General features: G+C 44.2%; 1 protein-coding gene and 1 long non-coding RNA gene across 4 annotated transcripts; one reads left to right on the forward strand and one right to left on the reverse strand.

Annotated features, from left to right (window-relative positions):
* Positions 1 to 5,667: 5,667 nt before the first annotated feature.
* LOC111851571 (terminal nucleotidyltransferase 5A-like) lies at positions 5,668 to 12,164 on the reverse strand. 3 transcript variants are annotated; one of them, XM_072702799.1, is made up of 3 exons: positions 12,045 to 12,164; positions 8,823 to 9,232; positions 5,668 to 8,194 (listed from the first exon to the last, which is right to left on the reverse strand). In XM_072702799.1, the coding sequence occupies exons 2-3, from the start codon at positions 9,219 to 9,221 to the stop codon at positions 7,415 to 7,417; spliced, it is 1,179 nt and encodes a 392-aa protein (XP_072558900.1). In that variant the 5' UTR covers positions 9,222 to 9,232; positions 12,045 to 12,164; the 3' UTR covers positions 5,668 to 7,414. The 3 variants fall into 3 exon arrangements, with proteins under 3 accessions (XP_072558900.1, XP_023682379.2, XP_023682378.2); XM_023826611.2 differs by lacking the exon at positions 12,045 to 12,164 and adding an exon at positions 9,927 to 10,084; XM_023826610.2 differs by lacking the exon at positions 12,045 to 12,164 and having other exon boundaries at positions 8,823 to 9,904.
* LOC111851572 (uncharacterized) lies at positions 9,504 to 17,134 on the forward strand. The gene is made up of 4 exons (XR_002840048.2): positions 9,504 to 9,574; positions 14,814 to 14,869; positions 15,198 to 15,279; positions 15,848 to 17,134. It is a non-coding gene; the product is annotated as an uncharacterized lncRNA (long non-coding RNA).
* The last annotated feature ends 812 nt before the right edge of the window (positions 17,135 to 17,946 follow it).

Genomic DNA, 17,946 nt, shown 5'->3' on the forward strand with positions numbered 1-17,946 from the left:
TCTTATCCATTTCTGTTAATCTGGCACTCAAGCCCTGTGTTGTCCTGGATGCTTTTGCTGTATGGAAGAGCTGTTATGTAATGTAATGTCCCTCCGGGGATCAGCCATGTTACATATTATCAAAGGTATTTATTATTGACTCAGCAGAAGGAGTGTTACTGCCATTATAAATATTAGCTTCAGGGTCACAGGGGCAGCAGAGTCAATGCGCACAAGGCAGGGAACAGCCTAAGATAGGGCACCAACTCACCACAGGGCACCAACTCACCACAGGGCACCAACCCACCACAGGGCACCAACTCACCACAGGGCACCAACCCACCACAGGGCACCAACCCACCACAGGGCACCAACTCAACACAGGGCACCAACCCACCTCAGGGCGCCAACCCACCACAGGGCACCAACCCACCTCAGGGCGCCAACCCACCACAGGGCACCAACCCACTTCAGAGCACCAACCCACCTCAGGGCGCCAACCCACCACAGGGCGCCAACCCACCACAGGGCGCCAACCCACTTCATAGCACCAACCCACCACAGGGCGCCAACTCACCACAGGGCGCCAACTCACCACAGGGCGCCAACCCACCTCAGGGCGCCAACCCACCACAGGGCACCAACCCACCTCAGGGCGCCAACCCACCTCAGGGCGCCAACCCACCACAGGGCGCCAACTCACCACAGGGCGCCAACTCACCACAGGGCGCACTCACACCTACGGGCAATCTGGTAACTCCAGTTAACCTCAGCATGTTACTGGACTGCAGGGGGGAAACCAGAGAACCCAGAGGAAACCGCACAATGACATGGAAGGAACATGCAAACTCCAGACACACGGAGCCCTAGCGGAGACTAAAGCCATGGTCCAGTAGAGGTGTCAAGTAACAGCGCTCACCACTGCACCACCGTGCCCCTCTGGGAGGCGACTGCGGAGTGATAATCACCATCATTATGCTGTGTTTTGGAATTATAGCAGAAGCTGATTTATGGATGGCAGCTGAAATAATCCAGGCAGCCAAGCTGTGTGAGCCTTAGGCTGCTGTAAAGAAACTGCAGAAAAGTGGACTTGGAGGAAAATGCAATAGCGCACTGCAAACCTCTTATATTTACTATGTATTTGAGGGCTAATGGTTATTTATATTTGATTTATATACTCAAGACAGCCATCTTTGAAATTATATATTCTTGCTATAGCCTATAGTACCTAACTGACTTAGCTTAACTTTTGCAGTTACATTCAAAATGATCATGCTTGTATTCTTTCTGCAGCCTTTTTTCCTCATGAGAAGCGTTAAACAAAATGTGGATTTTCATCTGTGGGTCTGGTTATGGGCAGTTTGAGATCTGTCGCTAGTAAATTGCTGCTCTTTTTTATGGTACCTTTTACTATCAGGGTGAGACTTACACAGAGGGTGAGACTACAAATGTCTGACAGCGGCGTTAATGTTTATTAGACTTGAAGAGAAATGCGCTGATCTCCGCTTTAGGCCTGTTTGTGCTTCTAAGGCGCCTCTCGTGTGTCTGCTGTGAAGTTTTCATAATTTGTTTTGTCGATGCAGGTCTTTGTGAGAGAGATGTGTTACTGTATGAGTTGAGCAATCAGATGTTCTAGGGTTTGTCCAGGTAAGACAGAGACAAGCAGGATTGTGTTTTTGTTTCTTTTAAAATGCGAGCTCCCTGGTAAAAGTCCAGTTCTATTTACCGTTTTTATTGCATCGTCCACTAATTTATTATTTTATGTTTAAAATATCTATTTATTTACTCCTTAATACCCCATAATATTCAGTTTTTTCAGAAATCTGTGTTCTGTGTGCAGTCATTTTTTAGTTATTTGCACTACATTTACTTGTTTTAACTCTCTGTACTGTCTTTGCAATTTCTCAGTTTTGCACTACATGTATGCTGCTGTAGGCATGCGGATTATTATTTTGTGCTTCAAGATACAAAATTCATTTTTTTATCTCTCCATTTCTGTTTTGTATTGCTCTCTATTAATGATGTTGTAAGGGTGCACAGCACACCCACGTAAAGCGCCTTTGAGCAGCCCTGTTGTGAAAGGCCCTATATTAAAAAAATAAAATAAAATAAAATAAAAGATTGCCGCTATGTATGTTTGGTGTTAAAGATGATTTACTACTTCATGTGGCTTCATGTGCCCTTTATGTGTTCATTCACGTTTGCATTTTTAATTATTTATTTATTCATATGTTCAGAGGTGAAGATGGGTTCCCTGTTTTTCATAAAATGGAAGTACAACAGAATTATGGGAAATCAATCAGATCTCGGGCTGGACCTCAGAAGGGAAATGTGTCCCTAAAATCCACACACACCCACACTCGCTTAAGCCCTTTAGAACATCTGCCTGTTCTTATTCCATCGCACCACCAACAGCTACCCGACAGCCGGTGAAGCTGTACAACCGGTGAATCCATCAGGGCACATGTGCAATAATACCTATTTATATAAACATCTATTTTTTAATCTTCCTAGTGCAATATTTACTGTAATTATCATCATATTCACTGACCTGTTTATTTATTGCCAAAAAGATCAGAAGCCATGGTTTGCATAAGCAATGCATACATTTCAGTTAAATTTATTTTTAATTTACTGCCTTTCACGGCACAGTCGCACAAAGCATCATGGCAGCACTTATACAAAACAGTGTGAAATAAGGAAAAGTGCAAAAGGGAAATAAAACAAAGCGAAAAACAACAGAGGAGAAGAACCAAAACTGCAGAATTAGGAAAAAATGACCTCAGTTTGGCCAAGGGCACACTGGCATTAAGGAATACAAGGGGAATGAGCTTTTGCTTTAGGTATACACTGCTCTCATAGAGGAAGTCCGTTGGAAAGTCAAATATCCAAGCAGGTCTGTGTGAGCTGGCAGATCGTAGACCGCACCCGCCATGTCAGAGTTCGCAAGACCACCCCGGGTACCATCCGGACACGTGCGAAGGAAAATAAAGGATACGGGTGGTCAAAGCATGCATAGACACATTGACAGACAGTAGAAGATGCAGGTGCGTACAGCAGCACCAGCAGCCATAGTGACAGTGTGCCTTGTGTTAAGGTATTGGTGAGCAGTGTACGAGGGATGAGAGGGAAGCCTGTGTTCTGCGTACGATATAATTTAACGGGTAATTTATCAGTACCTCTGATATATGAAATCTGACCGGAAGCCAGTGCAGGGATCTCAGGGCAGGGCATTACCTGTGAGTACTTCCTGTTCCCAGGGATAATACTAACCATGGTGTTTTTAGTACACTGTAAGGTATTTAACGTGTGGAATGTGCTCCCAGATTAAAAGCAAGACTTAACAAGGTAATAAGTCCAGACAGGGCCAGTTGGGATTTATTACCTGATGAGGATATTGACAGGGGGTCTGGTTGTCCCCCTATGCTACAGGTCTAGCCTCTGCCAAGTCGCATCTTGTTCCAAACTAGGGCTTATCTCTCCAGTTAACATGTAAAAACTTCTTTTAACTCCAGTACAGTGGGATGGATGAGGTAAACCTAATGCTTGGGCTCTAAATTTTGAGCAAACAGTTCCTTATCCTGAAAGTTGCCTTAATTAGAAACCCAGAATACACTCTAACCATAAAATTAATAGGGTGCATAAACAAGCCCTCTTAAAATAGGGAGTAAGTGCACAAGAGTGAGGGAGAGCGAATGAGTGTGTGCAAGAGGGCTGAGCATGACGCACAGTGACCCCTAAGACAGCATCACACAGTTCATCGTGTGGCGATTCCGCTGTTTAACATTGGTAAGCATAGTTATGTTCATACCATCTCTCTCATATAGTGATGGTCCATATACTGCCAACCTCTGACCCCTTTCAAAGGTAAATTTTTTAAATCCCTAAGCACAAATCTGCAGTTCCCTGGCCAGTAGACCTCCTATTCAGAACCCCTTACTAAAAACCCCTAAAATGTTTTGTTAAGGTGGGGGCTTTCATTATTATTCTTGGCATCACTCTCTAGGCCTCACTTCATAAAAATTCTCTTGTGGAAAACGCTAGCCACGTTCTCTCTGTTTACTGTTTTCCCCTGGAAAGTCTGTCCCGTCCCCTACAACTTGCACGGCCGCACCATAAATCAAAGCAGAGGTCTGGGGACTCCTGCATCACAAGACTGGAATCACAGGGCTAACCAGCAGAAGCTTTTGGGCCCAACAGGAATGTGCGCTTCAGTGATCGTATAAACTGTTCATCTGGAAAATATTCCGAATGGAAATGAGGACGGCAAATGTCATGGAAGCCGGGAGCTAAGGCTAAAGTGGGATCAGGTCAGGCTTTGGTGGAGATGCGGACAAAGCTGAGAGCTTTAACCAAGCCGAGCGTCTGTCTCACCGGCCGACCCCCACCGTGTGCAAGCAGGAGAAGCGGTGGGTGTCATTGACCTGTAACTTATCGCCCCTGATATCTGTATCATTACAGACATATAAGAGCCCTCCAGTGACGCCATTTCTTCTTGGCTTGTGTAGCTCACTACGTTAGGATGCTGTGCTTATGACTGACAGATCAGCGGCTCAAATTCCAAGGTCAGCATATGGATCGCATACAGTAGTTGGCCTCTTGAATTAGGCCCTTAAATCCTGATCATTCTGATCATTTTTCACAAATGTACGTTATTTTGGGTAAAACATCTGCTTATTAGTAAATGGTAATAAGTACATTGTCTGTGAACAGATGTGTTTCACACACTCACACACCAGTCACACCAGTCACTCACACCTATGGTAGGGCACACTCACACACCAGTCACACCAGTCACTCACACCTATGGCAGGGCACACTCACACACCAGTCACTCACACCTATGGGCAATTTTGAAACCCAACAAATATCACTCACTTTTTGCGGAACTGAAGAAATTCTTGCTTGTTTTTATTGTTACTGTTCATTTGCATACTCTATTATGATAAATAGTGTTTATGTTAAATATACACTTACTACCCAGATATATAGCTTTAAATATTTCTTTGGTATGTATGAATATATGACTAATCCTGCTCACACACTTTCTGATGGATATAAGAAACTGCCCTCTGGAAGGTGCTGGGATGGATGGATGGATGGATGGATGGATGGATGAGTGGTTGAATGGATGGATGGATGAGTGGTTGAGTGGTTGAATGGAAGGATGTATGGATGGATGAGTGGTTGAATGGATGCATGGATGGATGGATGAGTGGTTGAATGGATGGATGTATGGATGGATGAGTGGTTGAATGGAAGGATGTATGGATGGATGAGTGGTTGAATGGATGCATGGATGGATGGATGGATGGATGAGTGGTTGAATGGATGCATGGATGGATGATTGGTTGAATGGAAGGATGTATGGATGGATGAGTAGTTGAATGGAAGGATGTATGGATGGATGAGTAGTTGAATGGATGCATGGATGGATGAGTGGTTGAATGGATGGATGGATAGATGGATGAGTGGTTGAATGGATGGATGGATAGATGGATGAGTGGTTGAATGGATGGATGGATAGATGGATGAGTGGTTGAATGTATGGATGGATATACTCCACACAGCTTGCTTGTTTAAACTATACATCACCCACCTTAACAGTTCTCACCATAGCATACGAAGTTAGTTTATACTGTGGAACAGCCAGCAGATACCATAGACAGAATCACACAGCACTCAATATAAGATTTCCACTTGCAACATAAGTTTTAATAAAATGATGTAAAAACCTTTTGGAAACGGCATTTTTAAAACATACATAATCATGTTAATATAAAGGGATTGCATGTCAAACAACAGATATAAGATGTGTTCACCCATAAACCTGACATGAAATGAAATGTTTGAACAACTATTTACAGAAACAGTCTTTATAAAGGATATACAAACACCTGTTTGTAAGTTATAAAAAAGAGAAAAAAACAAACAAACACGCAAGCCCTTTTAGTCACTGGTACAGTATCTGAGAAAATAAAACCCACTTCAGGGTTAGGTGTTAGGACAGCCCATATCTTTTTTGTGTGAAGATCAACAGGAACCTACAAACTGACATGATGGTGAAAGAAGCAGCAGAAACCACAGAAGACCAAAGTCATAGCATTTATTAAGGTCATATGCTAACAGAGAACGTTCTGAAAGCACAGATGACACTGCACTTCCTCTATCTCCTCAGGACTGCCTTACATGGAACTTACAGCCTCCACACTGGAGACACCACTTCTGCAAATGTGAGTCCAGTGAGTCCTACTCTCTCATCAGTTGAACTTCTGCCCATTAGTCCTACAGTCCATTATCTCATGACCAGTTTAACAGACATGATTATTTGGGCACAATTTATAATGGTTGAGCCCTAATTAGACTCTCTGTTGATCTAACATTCACTCTGGTATAAATGCTCAGCTTTTGAAGGTGACACAGGTAGGATAATCTCAATGGGTAGCCGACTCCACCTGCTTGAGCTCTTCATAAACCCCTCCGATCCAGGAAGCTTGACCTCCCCAGGCCTTACGGTGTTCACTGCAGGAAGGATGGCTCCTTCAGAGATGAAGCAACACCTCAGGAGCGAAAGGCCAGACACATCCTGTTGATGAGGTAAACTGGATGAATCGGAACACAGTGGTGCTGCAGGCTGTGCCATTAGCAAAGCACAGGGATGAGGATTTAGGAAGAAATTCACATCATCAGAGCTTCATGACGGGATGTTCACATTCACTCCATTTGCTTGGGACATTGTGAGATGGGAAGATGAGCTCTGGTGAATGGAGACCAATCGAATGATACTTCCTGCTCCCACAGCTCACAAATATAGACAAGGAATGACTGAAGCTGGTCCAATTCCTCAATGTTCCTCAAAGTCTAACAGATGTTAGGCACAAGAAGTATTATTTTCTTTTCATTAAAAACACTGGATACCTAGAAATAGTCTTTGGTTTGTACATGGGAATCATTTTAATTCTGCCCTATTGATGACAAAACAAAAGCACCTAACAATCTCTACAATAAATTCCAATAAAACTTTTTGACTCTGATGTTCTTTCTGTAACTATATTTCTTTTCTTACTATGACTATTGGAATGTAAAAATCCTGACAACAAAATAGTTTCCATTTATATACAGTAGCAACCAAAATAAAAATCATTTCATCTCTTCCACGGATCCCTCAAGCATTCAGAGCCTCCTTGGCTCAGTTCTCCAGCAGGGCCATCAGTCATCCTCTACAAAGTAGCTCTTTATCTGGTCACCATGAAGAAGTTTTGGATACGGGCTTATTGGGACACAACATTCCCAGTCTTCCTGCCTTGCTCCCAGCGAACGCAAACACTTCCAGAGTTTGTACAAGCTGGGATCTTGCAGACAGAAGAGTCCCGTCAAGCCTTGAAGGCTCAGCTCATCTGCTGTTCCTCTTCACTCATCTGTAGAAGTGTCTCGCTCAGTTGCAGAGCAGCCAGTAGGGGTAGGTGTGCTGGTGGCAGGCAAACACAGGCTGAACCTGGGCAATGTAGTAGTTGCTGAAGTTGCCATCGGACACGTAGGGTGCAGGCTGGTAGTAGCAGGTGACGTTGGCCACGTTGGGGATGGCATTCTGCTCAGCCAGGACGTGCACCGCCAGCATGTTGATGAGGCTGAGGATCTGCCGCCTCTCGTGTCCCATCAGGCACACCGTACTCTCGTTCACCACGCCGTGCAGCGTCACCAGGTAGTCATACTTCCGCTCCTCCAGGCCGACGAAGTGGTTCTGCAAGTAGGACTCCAGCTTGCGGCGCTGCTCGCCGATGTCAGAGAAGTCAATGAAGAAGCGCGAGCACATGTAGCGCTGCAGCGACTTCATCGCCGCCTCGGAGGCCGCGCGGAAGCCCCTCACCAGCAGGTGGCAGTATTTCAGCAGGCCGCCCCCTCGGATCTCCTCTGGGTTGCGTGTGCAGATGATCTTGTGGCGCAGGTGGTCCAGGGCCTCCCGGAAGTCTCCATACACGCTCTCGCCAATGATGGTCGGGTGAAAGGTCTCGGACATGGGGTTCTCTGAGCACTCGTGAAAGAGCAGCAGGGAGTCCAGCTTGATTTGGAAGGAGTCCACGCTGAATTCAAACTGCCGGCGGAGGGAATCCACAAACTTCAGCTCCACGTTTTTGCCTCTGTTGTTAGAGAGCGAGATGAGACTCCAGCAGTCGGAATGATTGCACACCTTCACCATCTTCTGCACATATGCCTCCTATAGAAACAAACACACATCACTTATATTAAAGTCACCGTTGCCAATACAGTATATGCATTGGCTTCATGCACAAATGAATCCATCTGATTGAGCTTATTCTCTAACAAGGAAACCTTGAATTAAACAACTAGACCCTCACCCACCATTTAATTAGTTTAGACAGCATCATCTAATCAATTTCTTCTTTAGGTAAACATTGAAGTGGAGCTAAGAGACAAAAATTAACTCCAAGGAGCTGTAAAGGAGTGGGTGAAAGTGAAACACCTCTGTCTTATATTCTTATCTGTGTAATTTGACCTCTCAGTAATTTGCTTCAACATGTAGTTACCAGAGCTGCACAGGAGCGGTATACTCCAGTAAATGCTTTTGAAAAGTGGCTCTGATTTTAAATGGATTACAGTAATCCTCTTTACAGGAAAAAACAAGAATTTGACAACAACAGTACAGTGCAGTAAAACTTTTGCAATAATGTAAAACACTATTTTAAATTAGACAGATGGACATACATACAGACAGACAGACAGACAGACAGACAGACAGACAGATAGATAGATAGATAGATAGATAGATAGATAGATAGATAGATAGATAGATATTTGCATGCATTGCATGTATATATACATACCTTTAAGGTTAATGATGTAATCTTCTCCTTGTTGACACCTTCAGGTAAAAAATCCAACAGGCAATCCAAAACAAGATTCTTAACGATTTCAAACTCCCTTTCACCCTTCAGATCAGCGCAGAATATGAGGTCAAGGTCCTTGTAACCCAGTCCACTGTCCTCGTGGAGTACGTGGCTGGCCGCTGAGCCGTTCAGGCGAACCTCTCGGACGTTAATCCGCTTCTCCTCCATCCGGCTTCTCACCACTTTAACAATTTGTCGCGGCTTCATCTCCAGGGTGGGGAAGTTGCCCCGACCGTGGATGGGGATCGTCTCCGCCAGAATACCGTCCAGACGCTGCACTTGCTCCCAGCTAAGCACGCCGAAGCCAATGTTTTCAAGTTTATCTGTCCGCGGCATGAAACTGTCTTCTGCCATGGTGACACGAAGAAACACAAACACAAGTGCAAACCTTATCCTTTTGCGTTGCCTTTTTTGCTCTCATACACGTAGTTAGTCATATACCAGTGGATTTCATAACAAATGCGCATTATAACGCCATAATCTTTATCCTGGGGAAGCTGCAACACTCTTCCGTTATATTAATATTAGATAATATTTAAATATCTAATACTTTGAGAAGGCGTTTGCTCCCCTCCCCAGGGAGGAACAAAGTGGCCAGCCCTCTTGCATTGCAGACAACATAAAGTCCGCAGGCACTTTCGCTTCCTTATGCACGCGCCTCTGTCCCCGGGTCCTATCCCCCTCCTACAGTAAGTGTCCCCGTCTCTCGCAGGCTTGCTCCTCGTGCGTTTTGCGACGTTTCTCCTGAAAATCCATGACACGAAGTCACGCCTATCGATTTTCATAGATATCGGGTAGCACCTGGCACGTCTGTCCTTGATTTTCTTCATAAATTCTGCTCAGGACCCAAAAGCTGAGGAAACTTGTTATTTATTCAAGAAGCCTAGCTCAATCAACGCATCTTCACTAAGCTTTGTTATGTACATTATAGTCTCCACAAATAAAAACAATAAAAAACAAACATGATTGGGTCAGCAATGATTATTTGCTTATAGTGATACTCTGTGACCCAGCTGTCAGTTTACCTCCCTAGTACTGTACCTCTCCGGGATGCCCGAGGGATTCCCGCCGCTCCGGTGCTGTCCCTGTCACTGTCCCTGTCCCTGAGGCGCCTTGGTGGGGGGGGGTCTGACGGGCAGCCGTGGCCGCCAATCAGAACGCCGCCTTCTACGTACGCAGGGCTCAGCCAGGGCTGCTTAGCAAAATCGGGAAATGCTGCTCAAGTTCAAAGTTCCCTTCGTCACACTTGTTTTGTTGTCAGTAAAGCAGAATAAAAATGATTCCCATGTAAACCGTGCAGGTGTGCAGTGACACACTTTGCTCATAGGAAAAAAAAATTAATACAAAGAAGACTAATATGAAAATATAAATGAAAATAAGCATGATTAAAAATAACAACAAAAATATCTATAGAAATACAATAATAAAAGCAATGATTTCAGTAACTGTGTTTTTGTATTTATATCATAGAGTTACGTCAGAAGGATGCACACGAGAAGTGTATAAGTATCATTTTAGGAGTCCTCGTTTAAGAATGAACCACCTTATAGGAGAGGATTGTGTCAAGCCGTCAAACTCTGCGTGCGTCCGACGTGAACCTGTGCTCCACCCGCTGTCCTATAATAATAATAATAATAATAATTATTATTATTATTATTTATATGTACAACACTATAAATTGCCGTGACAGTGTTTACGGAAGCGTTGACGGACAGTTGCGTTCAGCGACATTTCTCCGCTCTGAGCCCCCTTTGTTTTTTTACGCAGAATATCCACTTTGCAAAAAACAACAAAGTGTAACAATGTGTAAACACTGATAGCATCAAAGATGCTGTTAAGGTAAACCGTGTATTTTTACGATCCACGGCTCTCAAGCTTCCTCAAAGGTTTAGAGTGAGATTACATCTGTTAGGGGCGGAGCAGTACGGCGACTGCGTGCGACTTGAGAGCCCCGCTCACCAACTCATCTTGCTCTTTCACTTCCACCTTTTCTGCATTCCCTGTGTGTGCGCATCTATGTAATAACGTGCTTGCGGCGGGATCACATGTAATTTAATTTTGAATTTGGAAACAACAAATGCTAATTTCTGATTGGCTGGTAAGTCAATATTAACTCGGAACAGCTATGAACTGCGCCGAAAACTCCACTCGATCATTATGACTGCGCATCGTCCACTAGTTCCACATAATACCTCAGTGGGTTTTACTCCATACTTCTCAGCGAAAACCACGAGGTGTGGCGTGTGAGCTTGTGAATTGGTTGAAATGCGTGTGTCTCGCTGATTCCTAGCCCAGTGTTTGTGCCTTTAGGAACAAGGACCATCTACAATGTCTGCATCGTTTTTACCTGCTGAATCACAAATGATAGCAGACAGATGTCCTGGCCGCCTTGTGCTCCATGTGGGGGCCTGGCTCAGACCCACCCAATCATAAGATCAGGCCTCCTGCTATAAGTCGAACCCACCCATTCTGCCTTCGGATTAATAAAATGGTCAAAGTTATTAGCATGGGTCTGCAAATTGATCCACTGGTAACCTCCCCACCCCCCCCCCCCCAAAAAAAAAAGACCAAAAAGCTCCTAGATAATCCTGTGTCCCACCCGACAATTAAAAGCTGAAGTCGGTCCTGGCCTTTGTCGCTCAAATCCATGAGTCACCGCAGCAGACAGACTGAATAACTGGATTACTGCAGTTTAGCTCTGTGCTGTGACGTACTTTAACACAACGGGAGGGGCTTGTCACTTATGTTTCATGTTGAGGTGAGATGAGTCTTGCTAGGCATATTCAACACCAAGGAGAACCAAAGACGTGAAGAGATCTGAAAGCACATTAGCCCAAAGTGGAGTATCAGGGCCCACAGCAGCAGGTGTCACGTAGGGGGTTCGGAGCGGGGAGGCAGCCACGGGAGTCAGGTGAACACGGGGTTTATTCAGGAGCAACACACTTAGAAGCACAGAACGATGTCAGTGACTGGGCTGACCGAGAGCCACATAGACACAGACTTAAATACACCAAAATAATCAACACAACTACAGACAGCTGAAGACACGGGGATTAGACACGAGGCAAACGAGGGGGCGAGGCACACACGAGGCTCGGAACAATCGGGACGTGACAGCAGGTGTTTTCTTCTCCCAGCACACCTGTATCAGGTACTTACACAGTCAGTGTGTCAAATCCCAGGATCAGCAGAGTGATTTCACCATTGGGCCCTTGAGCAAGGCCCTTAGCCCCAATTGTTCCAGGGACTGTCTGACCCTGCTTTCTCAACTGTTTGTCACTTTGGATAAAAGCATCTGGTAAATAAATTGATGTAAATCCTCTCCTTTGGCTGGAAAAAGACTCACAAATTAAGGTAAACAGAATCGTTAGCATTTACAGTTTTGTCTGCATCCTGCTGAGGAATACAGGTCTGTTTGTGTTACACTGTGTAAGCCAGGGTCTCCAACTCTGGGCCTGGAGAGCTACTATCCAGTAGGTTTTCTGTCCCACTTGGCTTCTGATGAGCCACACCTGCTCCTGGTATTTACCTGAGAACTAGTGTGGCTCATCGGAAGCCAGGTAGGATAGAAAACCTACTGGACCGTAGCTCTCCAGGCTCGGAGTTGGAGACCCTGGTGTAAGCAGACTGCATTTAATTTGGGTGCAGGGTTACATGTTTTTGAACTATTAAGTCAGAAACTAGCAACAGACATACCTAGATGCTTCAGTCCATGCTCCTTTTGTTTACTGACATGCTTTAGCTAGATGAGCGATACAAGCAAGTGTGCACTTCTGAAAATATGGAGTATGGTGTAATACTAAAAATAGGAAGGTGTCAAGATGAGTAACGGTAGTGGTGAAGCCACCCTTGCGACCAAGGTGACCTAACTGGGCCTTGCCTCTCCTACGTCTTCAGGTTTCTGCAGCTTTGCCTTTGACTTTAGTTGTTTCCTGCAGCCAATAAGCAGTAATCCCAGCTAAAAACCCCCATGGACAGCTAATGGGATCATTTGATCCCACACCAGAACGAGGCTGCCGGTGAAAAGCTGTTTTGGAGGAATATCAGATGGACAGAATATTTCTTCCTTTGCTGAAAGTGTTGAAAGTCTGGAGCAGTTTACTCAGCATCGCAGAGATGTGATCTAGAGGGTTTATTTCAGCAGTTTACTGTACTTGTATCTCTTACATATAGTTACTTTCAGAACACAACACTATGGGTCATGCTTTGTTTATGCATGCAGAGATATGGAATTATGTTAATGTTATTACACCCAAATGAAATGATTTTGCTTGTTAGAATGTGTGTGCCATGTCAGATGATCTTACTGTGCTGCATGCCATGTCAGATGATCTAACTGTGCTGCATGCCATGTCAGATGATCTTACTGTGCTGCATGCCATGTCAGATGATCTAACTGTGCTGCATACCATGTCAGATGATCTTACTGTGCTGCATGCCATGTCAGATGAACTACCTGTGCTGCATGCCATGTCAGATGATCTAACTGTGCTGCATGCCATGTCAGATGATCTAACTGTGCTGCACGCCATGTCAGATGATCTACCTGTGCTGCATGCCCAACTAGATGATCTTACTGTGCTGCATGCCATGTCAGATGATCTAACTGTGCTGCATGCCATGTCAGATGAACTACCTGTGCTGCATGCCATGTCAGATGATCTAACTGTGCTGCATGCCCAACTAGATGATCTTACTGTGCTGCATGCTCAGCTAGATGATCATACTGTCCTGCATGCCATGTCAGATGAACTACCTGTGCTGCATGCCATGTCAGATGATCTACCTGTGCTGCATGCCCAACTAGATGATCTTACTTTGCTGCATGCCCAGTCAGATGATCTTACTGTCCTGCATTCTATGTCAGATGATCTTACTGTGCTGCATGCCATGTCAGATGATCTTACTGTGCTGCATGCCATGTCAGATGATTTTAGTATGCTGCATGGCTTGTCAGATGATCTAACTGTGCTGCATGCCCAGCTAGATGATCTTACTGTGCTGCATGCCATGTCAGATGATCTTACTGTCCTGCATTCTATGTCAGATGATCTTACTGTGCTGCATGCCCAGCTAGATGATCTTACTGTGCTGCATGCCATGTCAGATGATCTAACTGCAGGGGCGTTGCTAGAGATTTTGGGCCCCATGAAAGCATATCATATTAGGCCCCCCAGTCCAAACCAATCCAGTTATTTTCCTAATTTTTTAGGGCCCCTGTCACCCAGGGGCCCTTGGAATCGTCCTAGCTTTCCTCCCCCTTACGGCGCCCCTGTCTAACTGTGCTGCATGCCCAGCTAGATGATCTAACTGTGCTGCGTGCCATGTCAGATGATCTAACTGTGCTGCATGCCCAGCTAGATGATCTTACTGTGCTGCGTGCCATGTCAGATGATCTTACTGTGCTGCGTGCCATGTCAGATGATCTTACTGTGCTGCATGCCATGTCAGATGATCTTACTGTGCTGCATGCCATGTCAGATGATCTTACTGTCCTGCATTCTATGTCAGATGATCTTACTGTGCTGCATGCCCAGCTAGATGATCTTACTGTGCTGCGTGCCATGTCAGATACCATAATTGTATGGTATGCCATGCCAGAAGTGCTTACTGTGTCACATGTCATCCCCCATGGGGCCCTCAGGAAACAGCAGTAGATTTTTGCTGGTTCACTTCACTCTTCTCTTTTTCACACAATGCATGCAGTGGTTTTAACACAATCATCCATTTAGTCTTCTGCTGCTGAAGACACCATCCTGCAGCAAAACCAAAAAAACAAGCATCATTGATATGTATTATTATGTATCATTAGAGTTTTTTTACAGAAATGTAGCTTTTATATCTGGCAGCGTTATGTCCTGTGTATGTCACAATTTTCACCACATATTTTGTATGATTTGTTTTTCATTTGCTTCCCCTGTTTGACAGAGACTTGGTGGGCTAAGAAACCTCTTGATACATTCGTAAAGAGAAGCAATTATTTGGTAATAACATAACCGTCGCCCATTTTATTATTTATTCTTTTCACCCCTTTTATAAATATGCCTATCTTCACTTTCTCATGAGCAACACATTTTACTCATACTTTTGATGTATTTGATCAACTACTTTCACTAGGAATAGGACAGTAGAACTAGCAGTTCAGATCAAAACATATGAACAACTGAAAGGAACAGCGTTTGTCAGAATATCTAATGAAAAACTAAAATTCTTTGCAGTACCTGTGACTTTACTGCTAAATGAGCACTATGGATATTTTTAGATTACTGTTTAATGTCTTGTCTCTCCATACTTTTGTCCCCTGTTCCACAGTCTTGCAGTTAGAACCATGCATTTCACTGCAAACTGGACCGAGTATCTGGACCTATTCTACCTCACGTGTCCCATCCTTATGGTGAGAATGTGTCTTAATGCCGAAACATCCTTCTAACATTAAGCAAAACTTTACAATCCAAGATCAGCTTTCAGCCTGATGGTTCTTAACTCACCACTGAGAATTAGGAGTACATTACTCAGGGAGTACTGGGGAGTAGAGTTACTCAGCTTTATTCTTGATGTTGGCTAAAACCAGTAAGTGTAAGCACTGGCCCAGTCAGTGTGTCAGCAGCATAATGACCAGTAGGACTACAGTTTGTGTGGGATTCTGTGTGTGCTAGTCTGCGTTTGGGTTGTGGAGGCAGTTTTTCTGTCCTTGCTGAAAAAGGAAGTAAACAGACTCAAGACTGTTTATGCAGGCGCAGCTTTGAGCAGATAACACTTCCTGTTTGATTATCAAGCTAAAGAGTGCGAGTATATATGAACACATCAACATTCATCTATATGCATGCCTGTGCATGCATATATGCACACACATATTCCTCTACATACATCATACTTATCATTAAAATTTAAAACTCATATTTCACCTTTGTATGACATAAAGAATTGATTCATGTTCATTTTGTTCTTTTTGTTTCGCTAAGGTTTTGAACTGTTCTTATCTTGTGGATTGTTGTACATTTTCTCGCATCTCAGCCAACTTTAAAAGCTGTCCTTGACCTCAGCACCATCCCTCAGCAACGTCATTGCGTCACCAGATCAATTGGAAGTGACAGCCTTATCCAGGCACTGTCTGGCTGCTGTGAAGACCACGGGATACCAAGAGTCATATGGACTTCCTGCATTTTTCATCAGATAATCATAGAACAGCGGCAGGGCAAAGATACAGCAAATGGTTCATGAAGCTTCATTTGGCTAATCACTACTAACAAGCACAAATGAGGGAAATTAACAGATAAAGGATATTAAACACCAAGGGAGACTAGGATAACAAAGGTAATTGAGCAAAACTGCATACCAGACCAAGGAGCAAAACAAGGAAGCAGAAAAATGCCAGTACATAACTAATACAAAAATAAACCATGAACCATAATGTTGAAAAAGTAAACATAACACAACAAAAAAAGAGAGCCTGGATGACAGAGCTGCCTGCTTAGGCTACTAAGCCACACGGCGGCCTGGGGACGATGGGAACATATTAGGGGACGAGTACCTGGGATGGCCAGCGACACCTGCTGGCCAAACAGGGAACATACACAGGACTGCGACCAATCCTGACAGTCAGCCCCAGGATTTGAACTGGTGACCACCCAAAGGTGTTTCTAAGAACTTTTGTATCTCTTTCATCTTCGTGGCCTGTAAGATATCCATGGCAGCTGCTTCTACAAGAAGGCCCTCAGCAAAGTCCATCCCTCAACAGTTACTGCTTATTTGAACTCTTACTGTCTGGCTACCAGTTGACTGGTGACTGTGTAAAATTCTACACCTCCTGAGATATGATTTAAACCTCTGTTTCAGTGTATTAATAGGATGTAGCCTTGAAAAGATACAAATAAATAAAGGCTGGCATTGGCATGTGAGAGGGAGGTCTGGGCATCACTGCCTAGACTGGTGCCCCTGCGACCCGACCCCAGATACGCGACAGAAAATGGATGGATGGATGGAAGGATGGATAGCAATATCATACCTCTTGATTTGGATTATCTTGTCACATTTCACAGCAATTATTCTGTCTTTCACTCAATTTTTCACATAATAGTGCAGCATGTTACCAAGTTATGATAGAAACGTTCTCTCAGAATATTTCTCAGTATTATCAAGTGCCAGACAGTACAATTTTGCCATCTGGTGTAGAAAATGACAAGAGCAGCAGAAACAGCTCTCAAGATTTTTTTAGGATCTGCTGTTTCTAAACGCCCCTTCAGGTAGGGAAACAGGTTACTCATCCTCCAGTGGTCTCTGATTAATGTTGTGTTAAAGTGATTAAAGTGCTGTATCACCTTTGGGGTTATAGGTTTGAATCCCGCTTCCGCCCTGCATGTGTCGTCACTTATTTAATGTGCTGTTTTCCTCACTTACAAATCATCGTTGCTGAAGGTACCTGCTAAATACATAAATGTAAATGTAACAAATGTAGTGTGAGCAGTGATGTTGCTGTCAAGTTGTCACTGAAAGACACTATGTCTACATTCTGTCACATTTAACTGAGAAATTGCATTGATACACATCTCTATGAGCCAAATTGCATCACATCACCATGAGTCAAACCCCTGCATATCCACCCATTGTCCAACCTCTTACACAGACACCACAGATTAGGAAACACAGGAGCACACTGGATGGTGTGGTGTAGTATTTCACAGTGGTTCTTGGTGTGCTTTTAAGTATGGGATTATGTCCCATTTCTTCAACTAAAACATGTTGTTTCTGGAGTACTTCCTGACTACGTTAGCATGCTGAAGCATTACAGCTGTCCGAGTTACAGAGCAAGCGTTGCGTCGCTCCTTTCAGTCCTACCATCCTTCTTTAGGGCCATTGATTTAAAGTCCGTTAGCTTGTCACAAGCGCGTGTAGAACAGAGAGAGGTTATGCTCTATGCCAGCAGGTGGCACTATTTCGCTGCAGGTTGTTGTCCCGTAGTCTTTACTGACAGACTCCCCATTGCAGTCCCATTGGCAACACACGATCAGGACTATAATGAAGACTTGAACACAGAAGGCTGTTAAGCAAGGCTCTCTGAGCA

This window comes from Paramormyrops kingsleyae, chromosome 19 (genome assembly GCF_048594095.1).
Source record: "Paramormyrops kingsleyae isolate MSU_618 chromosome 19, PKINGS_0.4, whole genome shotgun sequence".
Taxonomy (NCBI): Eukaryota; Metazoa; Chordata; class Actinopteri; order Osteoglossiformes; family Mormyridae; genus Paramormyrops; species Paramormyrops kingsleyae.